General features: G+C 44.0%; 1 protein-coding gene across 1 annotated transcript in view; it reads left to right on the forward strand.

The window, feature by feature from the left end:
* Window positions 1-2,130: 2,130 nt before the first annotated feature.
* The window catches only part of tmprss15 (transmembrane serine protease 15), a 101,754-nt gene continuing 82,726 nt past the window's right edge, over window positions 2,131-21,158 (forward strand). Inside the window, exons 1-6 of the mRNA XM_078560480.1 lie at window positions 2,131-2,140; window positions 3,367-3,506; window positions 4,793-4,860; window positions 17,014-17,165; window positions 17,284-17,337; window positions 18,296-18,415. Coding sequence (XP_078416606.1) covers window positions 2,131-2,140; window positions 3,367-3,506; window positions 4,793-4,860; window positions 17,014-17,165; window positions 17,284-17,337; window positions 18,296-18,415 — 544 coding nt within the window. The remainder of the gene's footprint in view (window positions 2,141-3,366; window positions 3,507-4,792; window positions 4,861-17,013; window positions 17,166-17,283; window positions 17,338-18,295; window positions 18,416-21,158) is intronic.

A 21,158-nucleotide genomic window follows, 5' to 3' on the forward strand; every position in this document is an offset into this window, starting at 1 on the left:
AATTACCGCAGTAAGGAGGGATGGTATCTTAGAAGGTTCCTCAGATGAGGCCATATGGGTAGAACTTTAAAACAAAAAGAGGGCAATCACTTTGCTGGGAGTGTACTACAGGCCTCCAAACAGTCAGGGGGAGATCGAGGAGCAAATATGTTGGCAAATCTCAGAGAAGTGTAAAAATAATAGGGTAATAATAGTAGGGGATTTCAACTTCCCCAATATTAACTGGGATAGTCTTAGTATGAAAGGCTTAGAGGGGGCAGAATTCTTAAAGCGCATCCAGAAGAGCTTTTTGAGCTAGGACATAAAAAGTCCTACAAGAGAAGGGGCGGCCTAGACCTAATCTCAGGAAATGAAGCCGGGCAAGCGGTAGAAGTGTCAGTGGGGGAGCATTTCGGGGATAGTGACCATAACTCTGTAAGACTTAAGGCAGTTTTGGAAAAGGACAAAGATGGACCGGAAGTGAGGGTCCTGAAGTGGGGGGAAGGCCGATTTCAATATGATAAGACAGGATCTGGCCAAAGTGGACTGGGAGCAGCTACTTGTAGGAAAGTCTACATCAGACCAGTGGGAGTCATTCAAAAAGGAAATAGTGAGAGTTCAGGGCCAACATGACCCTGTAAAGGTGAAGAGTAGGACCAATAAATCCAGGGAACCCTGGATGCCAAGGGGTATAGTGGATTGGATAAGGAAAAAAAATGAAGGCTTATGGTAGATACAGAGGGCTGAAAACAGTGGAAGATCTAGAGGAGTATAGGTGGTGTAGGTGGGTACTTAAAAAAGGAGAGCAAAGAGAGGGCAGGAAGAAACAATGGCAGGCAAGATAAAGGAAAATCCCAAGGCATTTTATAAATATATTAAGGGCAAGAGAATAGCCAGGGAAAGGGTAGGGCCCATTAGGGACCAAAGTGGCAATCTGTGTGTAGAACCAGAGGACATAGGTATGGTTTTAAATGATTACTTTTCATCTGTGTTCACTATGGAGAAGGACAATGTAGGTGTAGAAATCAGGGAGGGGGCTGTGATATACTTGAACAAATTAGCATTGAAAGGGAGGAGGTATTAGCAGTTTTAGTGGGCTTAAAAGTGGATAAATCCCCAAGCCCAGATGAGATGTATCTCAGGCTGTATGTGAGGCAAGGGAGGAGATTGCAGGGGTTCTAACACTAATTTTTAAATCTTCTCTGGCCAGAGGAGAGGTGCCAGAGGACTGGAGGACAGTGAATGTGGTACCATTATTAGTAAGGATAAACCATGTGATTATAGGCTACTGAGTCTAACATCAATGGTAGGGAAACTATTGGAAAAAATTCTGAGAGACAGGATTAATCTCCACTTGGAGAGGCAGGGATTAATCAGGGATAGTCAGCGTGGCTTTGTCAGGGGGAGATCATGGCCAGGATTTTCCCCCCGGTGATTTGGGGGCGGGGCCCAGGCGCCGACAGGAAAATGATGCGGGACGATGTCGGGAGGAATCCCCGATGTCATCCCGGTCCACTTAAATTTTTAGGAAGACGGGTGGACAGCGAAATCAGCTGTCCGCCCGCCGACCTGTCAATGGCCAATTGAGGCCATTGACAGGGCTATTTAAAGTAATTAAAGACTCTGCCCGTCCAAGCTTAAGGCTGGCGGGCAGGCCAGGAGCCCCAGCGGACTCCAGATTATTCATGAAACTTCATCCACTGGCGGGATGAAGTTTCATGTCCATATTGTAAAAAATTAATAAAGTTTATGTGGTCTTTATTAACATGTCCCATCTCGGGTGACATTGTCACATGAGGGGGACATCTTAATAATTTTTTAATTTTTGTATTTTTAAAGTTTTTTGGACTGTCACTGATCTCTCTGAGACAGGGCTTTGTCTCAGGAAGCAGTGTGCTCTTTCGTGCACATGAAGTGCATAGCGCTTCCCATCAGGGATGCCGCTGGGCGGGCCTTAATTGGCCCGCCCACTTAAAATGGCGGCGGGCCCCGTTTCAGTGACAGGGGTCAGCTGTCCGCCCGCTGCCAAGCCGATGGGGCCCGCCCGCCATCCAAGGGCAAAATTCTGCCCAATATCTAACAAATTTGATTGAATTTTTCAAAGAGGTGACTAATTGTGTAGATGAGGGTAGTGTAGTTGATATAGTCTACATGGGCTTCGGTAAGGCTTTTGACAAGGTCCCACATGGGAGAATGGTCAAGAAGGTAAGAGCCCATGGGATCCAGGGCAATTTGGCAAATTGGATCCAAAACTGACTTTGTGGCAGGAGGCAGAGGGTGATGGTCGAAGGTTGTTTTTGATATTGGAAGCCTGTGACGAGTGGTGTACCGCAGGGTTCGGTGCTGGGACCATTGCTGTTTATAGTATACTTTAATGGTTTAGATGTGAATGTAGGAGGTATGATCAGTAAGTTTGCAGATGACACGAAAATTGATGGTGTCATAAATAGTGAGGAGGAAAGCCTTAGATTACAAGACGATATAGATGGGCTGGTAAGATGGGCAGGGCAGTGGCAAATGGAATTTAATCCTGAGAAGTGTGAGGTGATGCATTTTGGGAGGACTAACGCAGCAAAGGGATACACAGTGATCGGTAGGACCCTAGGAAGTGCAGAGGATCAGAGGGACCTTGGTCTACATGTCCAAAGATCCCTGAAGGCAGCAGCACAGGTAGATAAGGTGGTTAAGAAGGCATATGGGATACTTGCCTTTATTAGCCGAGGCATAGAATATAAGAACAGGGAGGTTATTTTGTTGTATAAAATGCTAGTTAAACCGCAGCTGGAGTACTGTGAGCAGTTTTGGTCACCACACTATAAGAAGGATGTGATTGCACTGGAGAGGGTGCAGAGGAGATTCACCAGGGCTTTTCCTGGGCTGAAGCGTTTCAGTTATGAAGAGAGACTGGATAGGCTAGGGTTGTTTTCCTTAGAGCAGGGAAGGCTGAGGGGGGGCCTGATAGAGGTATACAAAATTATGAGGGGCATAGATAGGGTAGGTAGGAAGAAATTTTTCCCCTTAGCAGAGGGGTCAATAACCAGGGGGCATAGATTTAAGGTAAGGGGCAGGAGGTTTAGAGGGGATATGAGAAAAAATGTTTTCACCCAGAGGGTGTTTGGAATCTGAAACACACTGCCTGAGGGGGTGATAGAGGCAGGAACCCTCACAACATTTAAGAAGTATTTAGATGAGCACTTGAAATGCCATAGCATACAGGCTACGGGCCAAGTGCTGGAAAATGGGATTAGAATAAGTAGGTGTTAGGCTGGCACTGACATGATGGGCCAAAGGGCCTGTGTCTGTGCTGTATAACTCTATGACTTTATGAGATCATTATATGTTCTCATTTTAATTGGCTTGTTACATTTGCTCTTATTCTATTCGCAGATAAACACAACATGACCAACCAGTCTTCCCAAGTCTCAAGGGGCTCCTTTAAGATCACCCAAGGAGCCTCGTACACAGCTCTGCTACAAAACAAATCTTCGCTACAATTCAAGGCACTTGCCTTTGATGTCGAGAACCTGGTATGCATGATCTAGTATTCCGTTATTCCCTTTAATCCCTGTACTAAAGTTACATGGGGAGGGGAAATCAGCCTTTTGTCGCACAGAGCTCACTGCTAACAGAAAGTTATCACACTGTTGGAGGGCTTAATGTGGTTATTAAATTTGTGAGTACTGTTACTCAGGCCTGTCACTTGAGCACAATACGGAGGGAGCGGCACTGTTCTTGGCCCAGGTTCAGTTCTTGATCTGTATTCTTATTACTATTTTTATTCCACATAGAATTTACAGCACAGAAGCAGCCATTCACTCAACTGGTGTAGGCGAGAGAATGGGGTTGAGAAACCTATCAGCCATGATTGAATGGCGGAGCAGATTCGATGGGCCGAATGGCCTAATTTCTGCTCCTATGTCTTATGGTCTTTGTGGTCTTCTGGATTCCCCCCTCCAACCCGATTTCATCTGACCCCAGCCCTATGACTCTCCAGGGTGAGTCTGGCAGGCCCCGACAAGACAGGTGGAGAACCAAGTTGGGGAGGCTAATGGGTGGAACATGTGGAGGGGAAATACCGTAGGGTGGGCCTCCATTGGACAGAAGCCGTCCAAGCAGGAGGAACCCTGTCAACTCACAAAAAGGATGTTAGTTACCCCATGTGGCCTATTCACCTCCACCACCCGCCACCACATGCCCCCCGCCATCCCAGAGGCACTTAAGTGGTCATTAATTGGCTACTTAAGGACCTCAGTTGGCCCAAGGGTGGGCAGGCCACCTGCCACTTTCCCCCACCTCTGGTAAAATACCAGCGGAGGTGGGTAGATGATGGGCAAGCACCACCACCATGGCACCTGATCTCACACCCCCACCCCCACCCATTCCCCACCCGCCTGCCACCTGATCCCCAGGATGGGTGGGATATTCCACCTAATATTTCAGTGAATGATTGGCCAATAATAGAACAGGCCTTCTAGGAAGATGGCCAAAGTAGTTAGTATTGATCCATTCAAATATAAATTAATTCGATTTCTTTCAGAAAGTAATAACTTGGAACACAGTGTATGTGTAATTTGAGACTTGACAGATGGTGAGCATAGCATGCTGGGGAGGAACAGATGACTTTGGACACATGGTTCCCAAAACTCTGTGCTACTGGGGTTTCCCTCACCTCATGTCTGGGTCTGTGTGGTAAACTAGTTGATAGAGGTTAAATATAAAATAATGGTCAACATTATGGACCATTGCCAATGTACAAAATGTAGGAACTGAGCACTAAAGGTTTATGTAACATGGCAATCATTGGTTTCCGTAGATTCAGGGAATGTTCATGCAGGGTGAACTCCGTGACGAATACAGAGATTGTCGCATTCTACAGTTCGAGTAAGTAGCTCACTGATAACTTGATATTGAAACGATGTACAGATACTGGCGCCCTCCCTTCACACATTAAATGTGTTAGGAATGGTTGTGCATGCACACTAGGCTCTTACTGTGTTCGTTGGTGCACGCGTGGTCTATCCCACGGCTGAAGTCGTCGGGGTGTGCCGAGTGAGAGCCGGTGCCAGTGCTGGTTTGCGGCTGCACGTTGGCGAGGCTGCTCAAGCAGATGCTCTCGCCAGCTCGTCCTGTCTGCCACTGGCCTGCTCCTTCCGCCAGCCCGAGCTTTCGCTGGCCCTCTCGCGAACCCTCGCCTGCCCTCTTCTATACCTTCACTGGCCCTCTCCCGAGACCTCACATGTGGTGCTCCTGTCTCCAGCCTTTGTGATCCCTGGCCTGCCTGGCAGTGGTGATGTTCCATTACTTCAGGGTGCCCAAATAACCCTGTATCTCCACCCATGCGTGGCAATCTGAATATCTATCACACCACAATCAGCTTTCACAAAATCCTAATGCAGGAAGTTATACAGTGTCAGCACATGTCAACATGTGTGCGGCCTGGGAAATAACGTACAGGAAAGTATAACCGTGTAAACAGAGTTTAGTGACTGCCATTTAGGTTGTTTCTACTGTGGCTAACAAGACACTCTAATCCAGGGAGAATTCAATAAATCTGCTTCAGCTTTTCTGCAGATCTGCCCTATTTTAATAATCAGAGCTCTGCAGTCACTGGCTTTGACACCATGGCAATGCAACTGCGCGTGAGGGAGTCTGCCGCTGTGGTGTCACCAAACTCAGCCAAACCAGCAAGGCAACTCAGCTTTCAGTTAGTCTCTTTACAACCTACTGGCCTGAGCAATGAGCTCAACAACTTTACCCCAGAATGTCTGTTCCCATATATTCAGACAGCAAGTGCCGATAATCATTCTGCTATTCCCATTTACCCCACTCTAGAGCCATTTTTTTCTCTTCACTTGTCCCATTACCACACATTTTTGCTTTTCTCAGTTAATCACTCCTGCCTCCCACTTTATCATAAACTTTTCTCTTTTGTTCTTCGCCCTTCTTTGACCCCTTTCCCTGAACCTGTGCCTATTTAAAACCTGCTAAACCTTTGCCTCCTTCCAGTTCTGATGCCAGATCACAGCCCTGAAACATTAACTCTGCTTCCCTTCCACAGACGTTGCCTGACCTGCTTAGTATTTCAAGCATTTTCTGTTTTTATTTTCATAAAATTTCTCCGGTCCATCTCTTAAAGCATTTTAAATCTATTTAACTCTTTAACTGAGGCAACGTAGAGGGGAGACGGTTGGGTAGTGGTAATGTCACTGGGCTAATAATCCAGAAGCCCAGGTGAATTCCCTGGGGGCATGGGTTCAAATCCCATCATGGCAGCTGGTGGGACTTAAATTCAGTAAATAAATCTGGAATTGAAAGTCTAGGCTCAGTGATGGTGACCGGTGTAGGGTGGCCGAGTTGTGCTATTAATGATAGAGTTGATCTGCAGACACTTCTCAGGTGGCAACATTTAGTTTATTTACAGTATACTCAGCAGCAACTGCATGTGTGCTTTCAACTCCAACTCTATCTCGGCTCTGACTGCTGAGGTAGCCCGTGCTACTCTCCTATTAGTTACTACAGATCATGTGATCTCTCCTATCAAGTGTCATTCTTAAAGGTACATTACACACTAAAGGAAACCTTAATTACTACAATGACCATTCCAGCTATCATTGATTTTTGTATGAAAAAACATCTGGTTCACTAACATCCTTTAGGGAAATAAGTATGCCATCCTTACTTGGCCTGGTCTACAGACCCACAGCAGTGTGGTTGACTCTTAACTGCCCTCTGAAATGGCTGAACAAGCCACGCGGTCAAGGGCAATTAGGGATGGGCAACAAATGCTGGCTTTGCCAGAGGTGCCCACGTTCTATAAAAGAATAAACAAAATCCTCCCACAAATGTACAAACTCATTTATTACTAATTCTGCAAAGCCCAATCTCACACTCCCCGTAAAGATTCGAGGATTTGTATTAATTATTTGCCCCGTGCTTTGTGCTGAGGGAGGGTCTGCATTTTCAAAGGTGATGTCTTCAGATGTAACCATGCCTTGTATTCCAGGTTAACTTGATGCCAAAGGTCCCACAACACTATTTGAAGGAGAGTTAGGAGGAATCCCAGTGTCCTGTGCCAAGATTTGCTCCTTAACCCAGAGGTTCCCAACCTTACTGCTTCTGAGGAATCCCCGCCCCCCCCACCTTCCATGTTATGAAAATCCCACAGGCGCCTTGGAATACAACACATGCATTTTTTTTTTGTATAACAATTAGTTAGACAGTTAAACAAGCGGCTGGATTTTAAATATCCAAATTGGGTGTGCCACAGCACCCCATCCCCTCCATCGCGCTGACTAAAGATTCAACATGATGACATCGTGTTGGCAATACGATGGCTTTACGCCAGTCTCTCTAGTTATGAAAGGTGAGCCAGCACAAAAATCAGCAGCCTGTCGCCATTTTGAAATCGCTAATTAATAAGCTATTGACCCTTTTAACGACCCAATCGTCCATAATTTTCCGTTGCCTGCTGCATTTTCCGGGAGTCGGGTGAGGAGGGGTTTGGGAATCTTTCACGCCAGCTTTTAAGAGATGGCACAAGAGCAGTAGAAAATGCCTGCCACTGTGACCCACAGTCAGATGTACAAGCAGACTCTGCTGGGGAAGGGGGCTGCATCCGTATGCTTATGAAACCTTTCCTGGCTCTTCAAAACTAAATAAGGACTGGCTCTGTGAGCAGGGGTGTTGGATCCTTTTCCTTGGTTTAGTTGGACAATTGGATCTGGGTTGCACGCTTGTTTTGGGGTGATTGAGTTGGTGCCATAGACACAGAGTAAATAAGCAGATAGTTCTTATGTAGAACACATTCTATTTATTTACAAAGGAACTCATCAGTTACACTTGTGTGCTTAAGACTCAACCCTGTCTCTACATTACATACTTTAACTCTCGATTACTACTGACTACTAAGGTAGCCTGCGCTACTCTGCTATTGGATAATAAGATCATGTGATTTTCCATTATACATTCTTCTTAAAGGTATATTACACATCAGATTACTATATCCCTCCCCCTTTTCTCAGAAATACTTTTTTACAGTTACACTTACAATTTTTCTCAAAATATCAAATTATTTACACAGATTAGTAATTTACAAATTCAGTCTTTCCTTATGCGTGTAGAACCTCTCAGCTCTACAGCTTCAGATGCTTCGTCAGGAACCTCCTTTTCTGGTGTTGTCTGAACATCTGGTTCTCCAGTGGGCACCTGCAAATCTGTTTCCTCAACTCTTGCAGGTACAGCTGATCATTCAGACACAATCTGTACTCAGTTGAGTTCTTTCAACAGGAGATGTTGACGCAGCCATGAACACTGGAGGAATCATTTCCTGATACTTTGTTTCTCTCCTCCTTGTATGATCTATATGTCTCTGTATGACTCGGTCTTCCACTTGCACATGGTAAGAAGGAGGTCCAGTCACCTGATAACCATTTGGGTCCTTCTCCAAAATTTTTCACATATACCATTTCTCCTTCGGTAAACTTCCTGTCACAAATATGCCAATCGGGTCCAGTTTTCTGACTTCCCTGATTCCTTTCTACCTTCCCCCTAAATTTGGCGTTATTAAGCTCAATCTCGTTCTGAGACAGTGTTTCATCGGCAATTCCACAGGTGTGATAGCCGTTGCCGTGTGAGGGGTGGTCCTATAATGGAAAAGAAAAGGTTCAAGCTTGGTCACTATGGAGTGTCCAGTTAATTTCTTCGTGCCAGTTTTGAATGTTTGAACCACTCTCTCGGCCAGTCCATTCGAAGAAGGTACGGTGAAGTCTTTACGTGAGAGATACCGTTGAGGTTGATAAACCGTTGAAACTCAGCACTCATAAATGCCGTGCCGTTATCTGATACAACCACTTCTGGTAGTCCGTTGATAGCGATACTTTGACGTAGCTTGTCAATTGTCGCAGAAGATGTTGCCGACTTCACCTCATGTATGTCCATCCAGATTGAGTGAGCATCAATAATAAGGAGAAACATTGTTCCCATGAAGGATCCCACATAGTCAATATGTAATCGCACCCACGGCCTTCCTGGCCACACTCAAGGGTGTAACGGAGCTGTTGGAGGTAATTTTTGCACTTGCAGACACGACATACAACTTCTCACTAAGCTCTCTATTTGTCCATTCATCCCAGGCCACCATAAGTGCTGTGGCCTTCATTCGAGAACTACCTGGATGTGCACTATGTAGTTCAGTTAACAATCACTATCATCCTTTTGGAGGAACAATCACTCGAGCTCCCCACAATAAAATACCATCCTGGCTGGGTATTTCATATTTTCTGTGAAAATACGGTTTCGTTTCATCAGATTCCTGTTCTTGTGACACCGGGAAGAACTTGTTCATGTACTTTGGATAAGTCTGGGTCTCGACTTGTCCAATCTCTGATCTGGTTAGCACATACCAGTGATGAATCTAAGAAGTTCGACAATAAAACAAGCTCTTGAGGAACTGGAACATCCTCATCATTTTCTTTCAAAGGCAAACGACTAAGTGCATCAGCGTTTGCAATCTGATTTCCAGGCCTGTGGATGAAAATATACTCATATGCTGCCAGGATCAATGCCCGTCTTTGTATTCTTGCTGAGGCTATGGGTGGTATAGCCTTGTCCTCATTGAAAAATCATAGCAAAGGCTTGTGGTCCGAAACGGTTGTAAAATGATGACCGTGTACATACTGGTTGAAATTTCTTGACACCAAAGATAATTGATAAGCCTTCTTTTTCTATCTGTGAGTATGCCTTTTCCGTTGTGTTGAGCGTTCCTGATACATATCCAATAGGTCGCTCTGATCTATCGTCCATTCGATGGGAGGGCACTGCTCCCACTCCACGGGGTGATGCGTCACATGTCAAAACTAACTCTTTCCTTTGGTCAAAATGTACTAATAGGGTGGATGAGTGTAATAGCTGTTTCACCTTTGTGAAAGCTTCTTTCTGTAGTGTTTGCCAAGACCAATGTTGGTTTTTCTTGAGTAGGTAGTACAGGGGTATTAAGTCAAATTAGGCAAGAAGCATCCATAGTAATTGATCATCCCCAAGAATGATTTGAGCTCAGAGGTGTTCTTTGGCGCTGGTGCCTCTCTAATGGATCTCACTCTTTCCTCATCAGGATGGAGCCCCTGTAAATCTACCCTGTGACCTAGGTAAATTATCCCTTTCACTTGCGACGTGCAGTTTTCATTTTTTAAACGCACACCCACCTGTGAAAAACGTTTCAAAGCTTCTTCCAAGTTTGCCAAATGCTCCTTTCCATGAGTCCTGTCACCAGAATGTCATCAAAATAAACTACAACGTGAGGCAATCCCTGCAGCAAACTTTCCATTGTTCTCTGGAGCATGGAACATGCTGAGGATACACCAAAAGGCAAATGGGTATATTGGTACAACCATTTGTGTATATTAATTGTGACTAATTTCTGGAAGGCCTTCTCTAACTCCAATTGTTGATAAGCATGATTCATATCAAGCTTCGTGTAGGCAGTTCCACCTGCCAGCTTAGCATACAGGTCTTCAATTTTTGGTATAGGGCGTCTGTCCCACTTAGCCACTTTATTAACAGTCAATTTGTAGCTTCCACAAATTTGAACACTTTGGTCAGGTTTAAGTACGGGGACTATTGGTGCTGCCAATTCTGAGAACTGTACAGGTTGTATCACTGTCGGTTTCTCTAACCTACCCATTTCGGTGTCTATCTTTTGCCGCATGTCTTGCCTTCATAAATCTGGGTGCAGTGTCTGGATCCACAAGCATTTTTGCTTGTAGTCCCTGGATCTTCCCGAGTTCATCTTGGAGAACTGAGGTGTATTTTTGCAGTAGCTCAGGTAGCCCACTGGCTCTCAGTTGGAAGATCTCAGTCCAATCCAACTTCATTTCTTTCAACCAGTATCGTCCAAGGAGGCTTGGCCCCTCACCTGCGACCACCATCAAGGGTAATTTTACTGATTGACTTCCGTACTGTACAGTAACCCCGCTTATGCCTTTGATTTTGATGTCTTCTCCCGTGTAAGTTTTAAATTTGGCCTCTGTTTCTTCCAAATTTAATTTACATTCTCCATGATTCAGGTATTTGAAGGTTTGCTCACCTATTACCGTAGTGGATGCTCCTGTGTCATTCTGATAAGCCTATCCATTCACCCTTACACTTACATAGGTTGGTTCTGTTCTTCCTACCTTTGAATTATACAATGAATAAATATCAGAATCTGTTGATTCAGGCTCTTCTACGTTATGGGTCTCACAGGGTCTTTTTCTTTTGATTGAAAATCTGCCTGATTCTATTCTTGCAATGTCTCATGAGGTGTCGGTTTCGATGACAGTAAAAAACATTTGATTTTTTTTTTAAACTTCCACTCATGGCCGGGTTGTCTGCTTCCACTTCTGTTACCATTATTCCACGTTTTAGCTGCTGAGTCATTTCTTTTTATTTGTCTGAAAGGGGTGGCTGCTTCCCGCTTCTCACCAGGGCTGTGCCCTTTCTGGCTGAGGCTCCCTGTCCAACATGGAGGACGGCGCCATTTTGCGCTCCGTGTATGGCTTCTGGGTCCCTCCCTGCGCCTTCCATAGTAGCCAGCGCTATTCCCAGCGCCTTTTAAAATCCAAATTTGTTTCAGACAGTAATCTCTTCTAGGTCGCATCTTCATTTGTACCGCAGACCAAACGATCTCTGAGCGTGTCGTTTATCGATGTACCAGACTCGCAATGTTCTGTTCTCACTCAGGGGAACGCTCAGTTTCTGCTCCACCTCCCCTCACGTTGCTGAGAAACATTAAATCCAGCCCAAAGATTCAACATGGTCACCAAGGGCCGACCGGACTCCCTCTGTCATCTGTGATTTTACGAAGGGTGATCCATCACTTTTGTATAGTTTGAGTACAAATGGTGCCATCTTCAAACAGGTCACCTGGAAGGAAGACTCCCTCAGCACTTCATGGAACCATTGTGTGCGTCCGTTTATAAAGAGCAGTGTTTGATATTGCTACAAATGCACAGAAAACGCCCCCCAGGCCGGGTCACCAGATACCTCCAAAAAAAAGTAGCAATGAGTGACTCAGAGCCACCACCAGGGGGTTAGAAATGAAAATAGAAAATTCTGGAAATACTCAGCAGGTCAGGCAGCTCCTGTGCAGAGAGGGACAGAGTCAACTGCTTTAAAGTCAGGCAGCCAGCTACTACATTATGACCCAGAACGTTAACTCTGCTTTTCCCTCCACAGACCCGGCCTGACCTGCTGAGACAGCAATTTCTGTTTTCATTTCAGATTTCCAGCATCGGCAGTATTTTGCTTCTGTACCAGGACGCTAACACTGCCCAGCAATAATCCTGGAACATTCCCCACGCCAGGCAGCATTAGATCTAAAAGCTGACTTTAATTTTAGCTAAGAGTTTCGATCCAGATGATATATGTAATTGGTGCAAAGATTTGGTGAATCCTGGGAGTTAAGGTCACGGTGTGCAAAGTGAGGAGGTTTAACACATCTCCAACACCGTCATTTAACCATACTCATTATCCATATGGTCTTAAATTCAAATTCAGGAGGTTTACTTATAAATCTGCGTTAGAAGGCAAAAGGTTGTGTTAACATATTTGGCAAGATGGCTACATTTATTTCCTGAAACTATGGCAAAAAAGCAATTAATGACTCTAATAAATTCACTCGACTTTATAAACTTAACTGCACCATAGTTGTTCAGATAAGCCTGGCACATAATGCACATTAGTAACCTGTAACATTAAAATGGACAATATCCAGGCCTTGGCTGACAAGTGGCAAGTAACATTTGCACCACACAGGTATCAGGCAATGACCATCTCCAACAAGAGAGAATCCAACCATCGCCCCTTGATGTTCAATGGCATTACCATCACTGAATCCACAACCATCAATGTCCTGGGGGTTACCATTGACCAGAAACTGAACTGGACTAGCTATATAAATACTGTGGCTACAAGAGCAGGTCAGAGGCTAGGAATCTTGGGACAAGTAACTCGTCTCCTGACTCCCTAAAGCCTGTCCACCATCTGCAAGGCACAAGTCAGGAGTGTGATGGAATACTCCCTACTTGCCTGGATGAGTGCAGCTCCAACAACACTGAAGAAGCTGGACACCATCCAAGACAAAGCAGTCTTCTTGATTGGCACCACATCCACAAACATTCACTCCCTCCACCACTGGCACACAGTAGCAGCAGTGTGTACCAGCTACAAGATGCACTGCAGGAATTCACCAAGTCTCCCTAAAGCACCTTTCAAACCCACGACCACTACCATCTAGAAGGACAAGGGCAGCAGATAGATGGGAACACCACCACCTGGAAGTTCCCCTCCAAGTCACTCATCCTGACTTGGAAATATATCGCTGTTCCTTCACTGTTGCTGGGTCAAAATCCTGGAACTCCCTCCCTAACAGCACGGTGGGTGTACCTACACCACATGGACTGCAGTGGTCCAAGAAGGCAGCTCACTAACACCTTCTCAAGGGCAACTAGGGATGGGCAATAAATGCTGGCCCAGCCAGCGAAGCCCACACCCTGTGAATGAATTTTTTAAAAAGGCGACTATGAAATCTTCTTTTCCAATTAGGTAAATGTTTAAATCTCCATGGCCAGGATTTTATGGCCCTGTGGCACGTCTCCCCACAGTGGATGCAGTGAGCCATTTAAATCTCCATTCAGTTTGGCGGGACTGTAATATCCCACTGGGCGTGAGGCGCTGTAAGACCCTGGCCCATCATTGCAGAAGTTGCACAATGATAATCTGGGATTCCACTTCTCGTGTCTGCAAGCTTGCTAATACACCAAACCCAACGACTTGAGCATCTCAATGTTCAGTGCTCATACTTGAGAGTTCAACAGGGCAATGCAAGACTAGATGGTGGTTTGCAGCTTCAAATTAGAAAATTATGGTTTAATGTTTTTAGCATGTCCCTTATTTAACCAGGAATCAATTGTTGATACCATGAAGATCGCCGGAAAGAGAAACATGTTGCTGAGGCTTTACATTTTGCACTCATCAGGACAAATGCAAGAATGCCAAATTTCAAACGATCACAACAATTTATACTACAGAAGAAAATGCAAACAAAAGGAATATTTTGCTTTTTCCATGGGAATGCCTCAGCCAATTAGGGTCGACTTGCCAACCAATCAGTAGTCTTTTCTCCTGAAGTATAAATTGTCGTTTGAAATTTGGCATTCGTGTGTTTGTCCTGATGAGTGCAAGATGAAAAGCTTCAGCAACATGTCTCTCTTTTCAGTAATGTTCAAGTTCTGAACTAACAAGTGACTGATAATATGGAGAAGTGTATAGCCATTATTTCACATCAAACCTGTTTTTACATTGGCTGCATCTCCAGAGAGAAATCAAACAGATCACATTCCGATGTCTATCAAGTTTTCCCTGTGAAATCAATAGCCCTGACATTGCAATTGTGTTTAAAGTCAGGCAGCCTGCTACTACATTACACGGGCTGACTGGCAAATCATTTCATGGACATTAAGCTAATGTGTAGAATTAAAATTAAATGCTCTGCAAAAGCACGCAAAAACAATCATTATATCACATGAGAGACTAAAATCCGTGGTGATTCCACTTACATTGCTCTTACACATTCAGGAATTAATCATTTGATTTAATAAGCTGGTTACAAGAATGGCATTCACTGCCGCTCAAGTCTGTCTCACAGTGTTGGGGGACCTGAAAGGCAAAGGAGTCATGGTGGGACTAGCAACTCTTCATCCGCATAAAACTATAGGGAATCAATGTGAAATCATTCTGGAAACAATCTGAAGATTTGGCTGACCCATTGAAAACTTCTTGCAGACCCCAAGTGTCCCTAGACCCTTGGCTGAGAACCCATGCCTTTGCCAACGCCCATAAAACTAGTCCTTTAACATTTTTGCCATATGAATGTAAATTAGTTACATTCCTTCATCAAGCACAAGCTAAAAGTAACCCATAGGGCAGAAAGGAAGAATTGACTCTTCAATAATGCCTTTCACAATCTCAGGACGACAAACTGCCCTTCCCAGCCAATGGATCACTTTTGTAGTGTAACCACGCATTTACATCTTCATCTTAAACTCTATCTCTTTTGTCATCCCGGGAGCTCTGGGTTTGTTTGCTATATATTTCCCCTTGATGGGAATATACTTTGACTGTGCCCGAACTGTCTCTTCTTTGTAATATAGGAAAAAAACGGCAGTCAATTTATGCACAGCAGGCACCCAAAAACAGCAAGGTAATAAATAGATCAATCAATGGTGTTAATGATGTTGGTAGAGGGATAAATATTGGGCCCAGGACATCGGGATACGCTCTCCCACTTTCCTTCAAAGAGGTGCCATGGAATCTCTAACGTCCACCTGGGAGAGCAGATAGGGCCGTCACATCTGAAATACTGCACTTCCCTCATTACAGCACCAGGCTGTCAGACTGGGCTCGAGTGGTGCTTGAACCTTTAGCCTACTGACTAAGATGAGAACGCTAACTAATTCTGGATTGCAGTTGACATTCGAATGAAGCCCTTTGAGATGTGCTGAGGATGTGGTGGGTGTTGTGTAAATGTGAGATCTTTCTTGTTTTATTCCCTTCACCTCAGCAGCATTTCCTTTCAGTATAGATGGTCGTGCTGTTGCCACTGTGTGTCACCGGTGGAAGAGAAGCGTCTCTTTCATCCAAACCTAACAGATCAGTGCAGCCGAGTGGTGTAGTGAGAGCTACACTGACTTCCAGCCTAAAGCTCCTACCTTCATATATATAATGTGCAATGAACTCTGATTTGAGTTTTCCCCACCTCAGACTGAATAAATTATTTGCTGTGCTAAACTCTCAGCAATGCTACATCCAATTCTGCAGACAGGATTTATGTCACAAGGTGCTAACGCCTTTATAACTTTAAGAGAGAAAGGACTTGCATTTTGTGCAAACATCATTCACAAACCCAGGATGCCCCAAGGACCTTCACAGTCAGTGAAGTACTTTGTGATAAAGGAAAGGGGGCAAACAGCAAGGTCCCGCAAAAGGAGATATTGATCGGGGAATTTGTTTTAGCGATTCTGATTGAGGGATAAATGTTGGCTTGGACACCGGGGAGAACACTCCTGTTCTTCTTCGGACAGGACCCTGGGATCTTTTACCTCTACCTGAGAAGTAATTGGTTAAAAAGTAACATCCTGAGCGCTGATGCGGGCAACCCAGGCAAAAAAATATTGGGGCATTAAAAAAAAATGTTTTCCTTTTCTTTTTTTATTGAACCTTTGCTAGTTAGGAAAAAGGTTATTTGACTGGGTGGTTGGAGACAAAAGGTCATGGGATGAAACCTCCAGGAATATGTTCAACCAGAGTTGGTAATTCCAATGCAAACACGCCTGCAGTGCTGCATGTTAAAATAAACATGACACTCAGCAGGAGCAACACTTTCCAGTGAATGAAGACAGAAGGCTTTCAAACTCACCAGTTGGGACTCGAGTGGATCACAGACCCCCCCAGAGGTGAAAGGACCATGAATCAACTACCTTCCTCCACTTTGTACATTTAACTTTGGTAATGGTTACTACCTGGGATCTGGTTAACTCCGTTGGTTAGATGGACAGCATGTGATTCTGAATAACACCAACAGTTTGGGTTTGATTGTTGTTCTAGCTGAGGTCAACTTGGGATCTGCTTCCTCGCTCTACCCCTGAGAGTGGAATCAATAGCGAACTATCACTGATAAAAACTGCCAAGCAAACAGTTCAAGATGAAGCATCAGCAGACAGTGAGCCAAGGACTTGCCTCCAGGCAGAGCACACACGAATGAATAGTTACTACCTGAATTTAAAATAAAGCATCATCTGAAACTATTTGAGTTCTCCAGCTTCTCTATCTTGCACTCCTCCTTTAGGAAGCTTCTGTAAACCAAACTTTGGGCCACCTGCCCTAATTGGCTCAATGTCAAATTTTATCTGACTTCCACTCTTGCTGTGCACATTAGGATGGTTTTACTATGTCGAAGGTACTATATAAATGTGAGTTGTTGCTGCTGCTTGTGCATTTCAGAAATGGGAGTGTGGTTGTATTGTTCAACCTCCACTTCTCCACCACTGTTTCCAACATCAAGGTGAAGGCTGAAATGGTGACCGCCATCAAAATTAACCAGGGGTCATTTCTGGGAAACTTCCGAGTCGACATGAACAGCATTCAGATCACAGGTAAGGGAATAGACTGAGGCTTAAGCGGGGTGATGATTCAGGATGAGTATTAGACATTATCTCTACTTCACCGCTGGGGTTTGACGTTTAACTAAGCTGATTTCTCTACACTTCCCAGCAACAGAGGAATGGACGACACAGCAGCCATCAAGCAAGCCAACACCAACAACAGGTAGGTAATGATTTATTAAGAGTATTAGTTATTATCTATACTTCACCACTGGGGTTTAACGTTTGACTGAGCTGATTTCTAACTGTTGCTGAAAAAAAAGACATGTTTCTAAAATTTATCACCTTGCACTCATCAGGACAGTTGCAAGAATGCCAAATTTCAAACAATCGCATTTGACATTCTTGCATTTGTCCTGATAAGTCCAGGATGAATAAGCTTTGACAGCATGTCTCTCTTTTCAGCAATATTGAAATTCTGTACTAACAAGTGACTGTTTGATTTCTATATACTCACCAGCCCCAGAGGAATGGACAACACAGCAGACATTGAGTGAACTAACACCAACAACAGGTCTGTGCCCCGAAATGAGATCAATGAGTTCATTAGAAATATTGAGGTCAATTTTATGACTTGGTCTCAGTGCCCAGGCTAACCGAAGGATTAATGAGCAGTGAACTCATGTATTCCCTAACTGCCTAGGAAATGTTCTGCATGCATTTGTAAAATTGATCCTATCAAAGAATCTGAAACTCCCTGTCCATTTTGAATCAGCTGATCCCAGTGTAACGGAGTGATCCTGGGTTAAGGGGAGTATTCCCGCTCGTGACTACACTCCATGGCCGAAAAGTACATTTGTTCTTGGGAGCTGGGTGACATTTGCAATTCGGGATAGGCTGCATGTAGGCTTGATCATCCTGAACATTGGAAACTTGATGCCTTCAAGGCAGCATCATGGGATATTGTCTCAAAACACATGTTAACTGCACCCAATGGCCAAATGAGGGAGGTACCAGGGTCAGCCAGCACCTGTAGCCAACAGAAGTCAGTGACTTCAGGAGAGAAGGAGGAAGTGATGGGGTGGGGGCTGGAGTGGGTGGAAGAAAAGGAGGAGGAAAGAAAGGGTTTTACTGTGACTACCACTCAGGTGCACTTATTATTGCATTTCTTTTCGTCAAAGGACATTGCCTCCCAGGAAACAGGATGTGTGCTGATGGTCTAACCTGTATTGATCAAGTCTTATTCTGCAATGGAGCAGTTGATTGCCCCGACAGTTCAGATGAAAATGAACAATATTGTGGTAGTTATCCAAAATCTTTCTTGTGATGTCTCAGTTTGGATTTTCTAACTGATGGTTTATGTTAACATTCCTACATTAACACAGTGACTACACTTCAAAAGTATTTCACTGACTATACAGAGAACACTTTGGGGTGCCCTGAAGGACCATGAAAGGTGCTACAGAAATGCAAGCTCTGTCTTTCTCTCTTAACATTGGCACCACGGCAAACACTTTCCACATTGGCAATTACAGATGCCTAGCCACAGAGTAAGTGTGAACATCAACTGTTCAGGTTTAATTTCCCACATAGGTTTATAACATCAACAAGCAGTGACGTAAACTGTCCATTATAAGCTTCACAATCAAGAACTGAGGAGGGGCTTGGAACAAGCAGCATTCACCAGCTCTCCAATTTGCTCTCAGTTTGTTATGCGTAGGTTAAAAGAACGTTACCAAGAAAGACTTGCATTTGTACAGCACCTGCTACCAGGGATAACTCCACTATTCTGTTTCAAAATAGTGCTCTGGGATCTTTTACGTTCACTTGAGAGGGCAAACGAGACCTCGATTTTAGGCACCTCTGCACCATTCTCAGTACTGCACAGGAGAGCCAACTTTGAATGGAACTTGAACCCAAAGGCTTCTAGATACAGAGGCAAAAGTACCTTTAACTGAACCATGATTGACACAATCATGATCAGTGTGATGAGCATTAACTTGAGGCTTTGTTTAGTGTCCAGTAAAACTGTCCCCAGTGATGGGATTATATTGCCCACTGAATGAATCATTGAAACATAGAATGGTTACAGCACAGGAGGAGGCCATTTGGCCTGTCATGTCCATGCTGGTTCTCTGCAAATTCCACCTTCTCTCGTCAACGATTTTGTGCAGATAGACCACTAGGTCTCTTTGTTCCTGCACCACCTTTAGAATTGTGTCCTTTATTTTATATTGCCTCTCCGCAATCTTCCTTCTAAAATGTGCCGTTTCACACTTGCCTGGATTACATTTCTTCTGCCACATGTCCGCCCATTCCACTAGCCTGTCTATGTCCTCCTGAGGTCTACCTCTATCCTCTTTACAGTTCACAATACTTCCAAGTTTTGTGTTACATGAAAATTTTGAAATTGCGCCCTTTACACCCTAGTCTATGTCATTAACTTATATCAAGAAAAGCAGTGGTCCTAGTACCAATCCCTGGGTAACCACGGTGTACTTCTGCCAGTCTTAAAAGCAACCATTTGTCACTACTCTTTATTTCCTGACAGTCAGTCAATTTTGTTACCATCCTGACACTGTCCCTTTTATTCCAATGCCTTCAACTTTGTTGGCAAGCTGATCACGTGGCACTTTATCAAATGCCTTTTGGAAGTACATGTATACAGCATTAAACACATGACCCTCATCAACCCACTCCATTTATCAAAAAACTCCAGCAAGTGAGTTAAACACAATTTGCCTTTTAACAAATCTATGCTGGTTTCTGTTAATCAATCCACAATTGTCCAAGTGACTGTTAATTTGGCGCCAGGTTATTATTTCTACATACTTTCTTGCCATCAAGGTTAAACTGTAGTTGCTGGGTTTATCCTTACACCTTTTTCTGAGGAGGATGTAACATTTTGCAATTCTTCAGTGCTCTGGCATCATCCCTGTATCTAAGAACTGGGAAGCTTATGATCACTACCTCCACAATTTCCTCCCTTATTTCCCCCAGTATCCTTCTGGTCAAGGTAACTTAACATTCATTTATTTGATTCAGCCATTTGGCTTAATCATTCCTATTCCAATTGGTGTGCCATTTAGATTTGTAAATCATTTGATGTGTGGGTTGGATGCCAGGCTGGCAATGAATTAACTGACCCCAGGAAAGGAAGGAGAGTGCCCCAGTGAGCTTTGGTGTCCACAGTATGACAGGGAGGAGGAATGAGAAGTAATCCAGTGATTAGTAACCAAGAACCCCTGATTTGAGAGTCATACATGACTTTTCAATCTTGAAAGTGACACTTCCTCCCCATCACTGTACCTGTCAAGTATATAGCCTGGCCCCACTTTTTAGCTTGAAAAATATGTGAGGAACTATCTTTCGGTGTGGGTCTGTGCCTTTACAATGGAGAGAGAGAGAGAGCAGAGGAAACAATTGGGGAAAAATATTCCTCTCAAACTTGCATCTCTCAAAATAAAGTTTGTGTTTCACACGATTCAATTGGTATCTATCATATCTAAACCTCTTGAACGTAGCACTTCCTGTAAGTGTCACACTCACTTCCTGTCACACTTAAGCCATCACATTTTAGATGTCACACTTTAGCGAATCCTTTATCTCACTGTTAGTATTATATAAAATATAAACTACTGTAGCCATGTACCGTGTATTGTGAATAATTTACAAGTGGTACTTCTAGAGAAATAGAGTTGAAAAGTACTTAAATTAGTTTAAAACTGTAAAGGACCTTGGTTAGGCCATACTTGGAGTACTGTGCAACAGTTATGAGTTCCATTTTACAAAAAGGATATAAAGCATTGGAAAAAGTGCAAAAAGATAATACAAAGATAACAAAACTGAAAGGTTATAACTAACAGGAAAGACTGAACAGGCTAGGGCTCTTTCTCTGGGGAAAAAATAGACCAAGGGGTGGCCTAATAGAGGTTTTCTAGATTATGTAAAGGCTGGCTAGGGTAGATATAGGGAAGATGTTTCGACTTCTGGGGGAGACCACAACTAGGAGCCATAAATATATGATAAGGTGAACTGAAGTAG

Source organism: Cetorhinus maximus, chromosome 16 (assembly GCF_964194155.1).
Source record: "Cetorhinus maximus chromosome 16, sCetMax3.hap1.1, whole genome shotgun sequence".
NCBI lineage: Eukaryota > Metazoa > Chordata > Chondrichthyes > Lamniformes > Cetorhinidae > Cetorhinus > Cetorhinus maximus.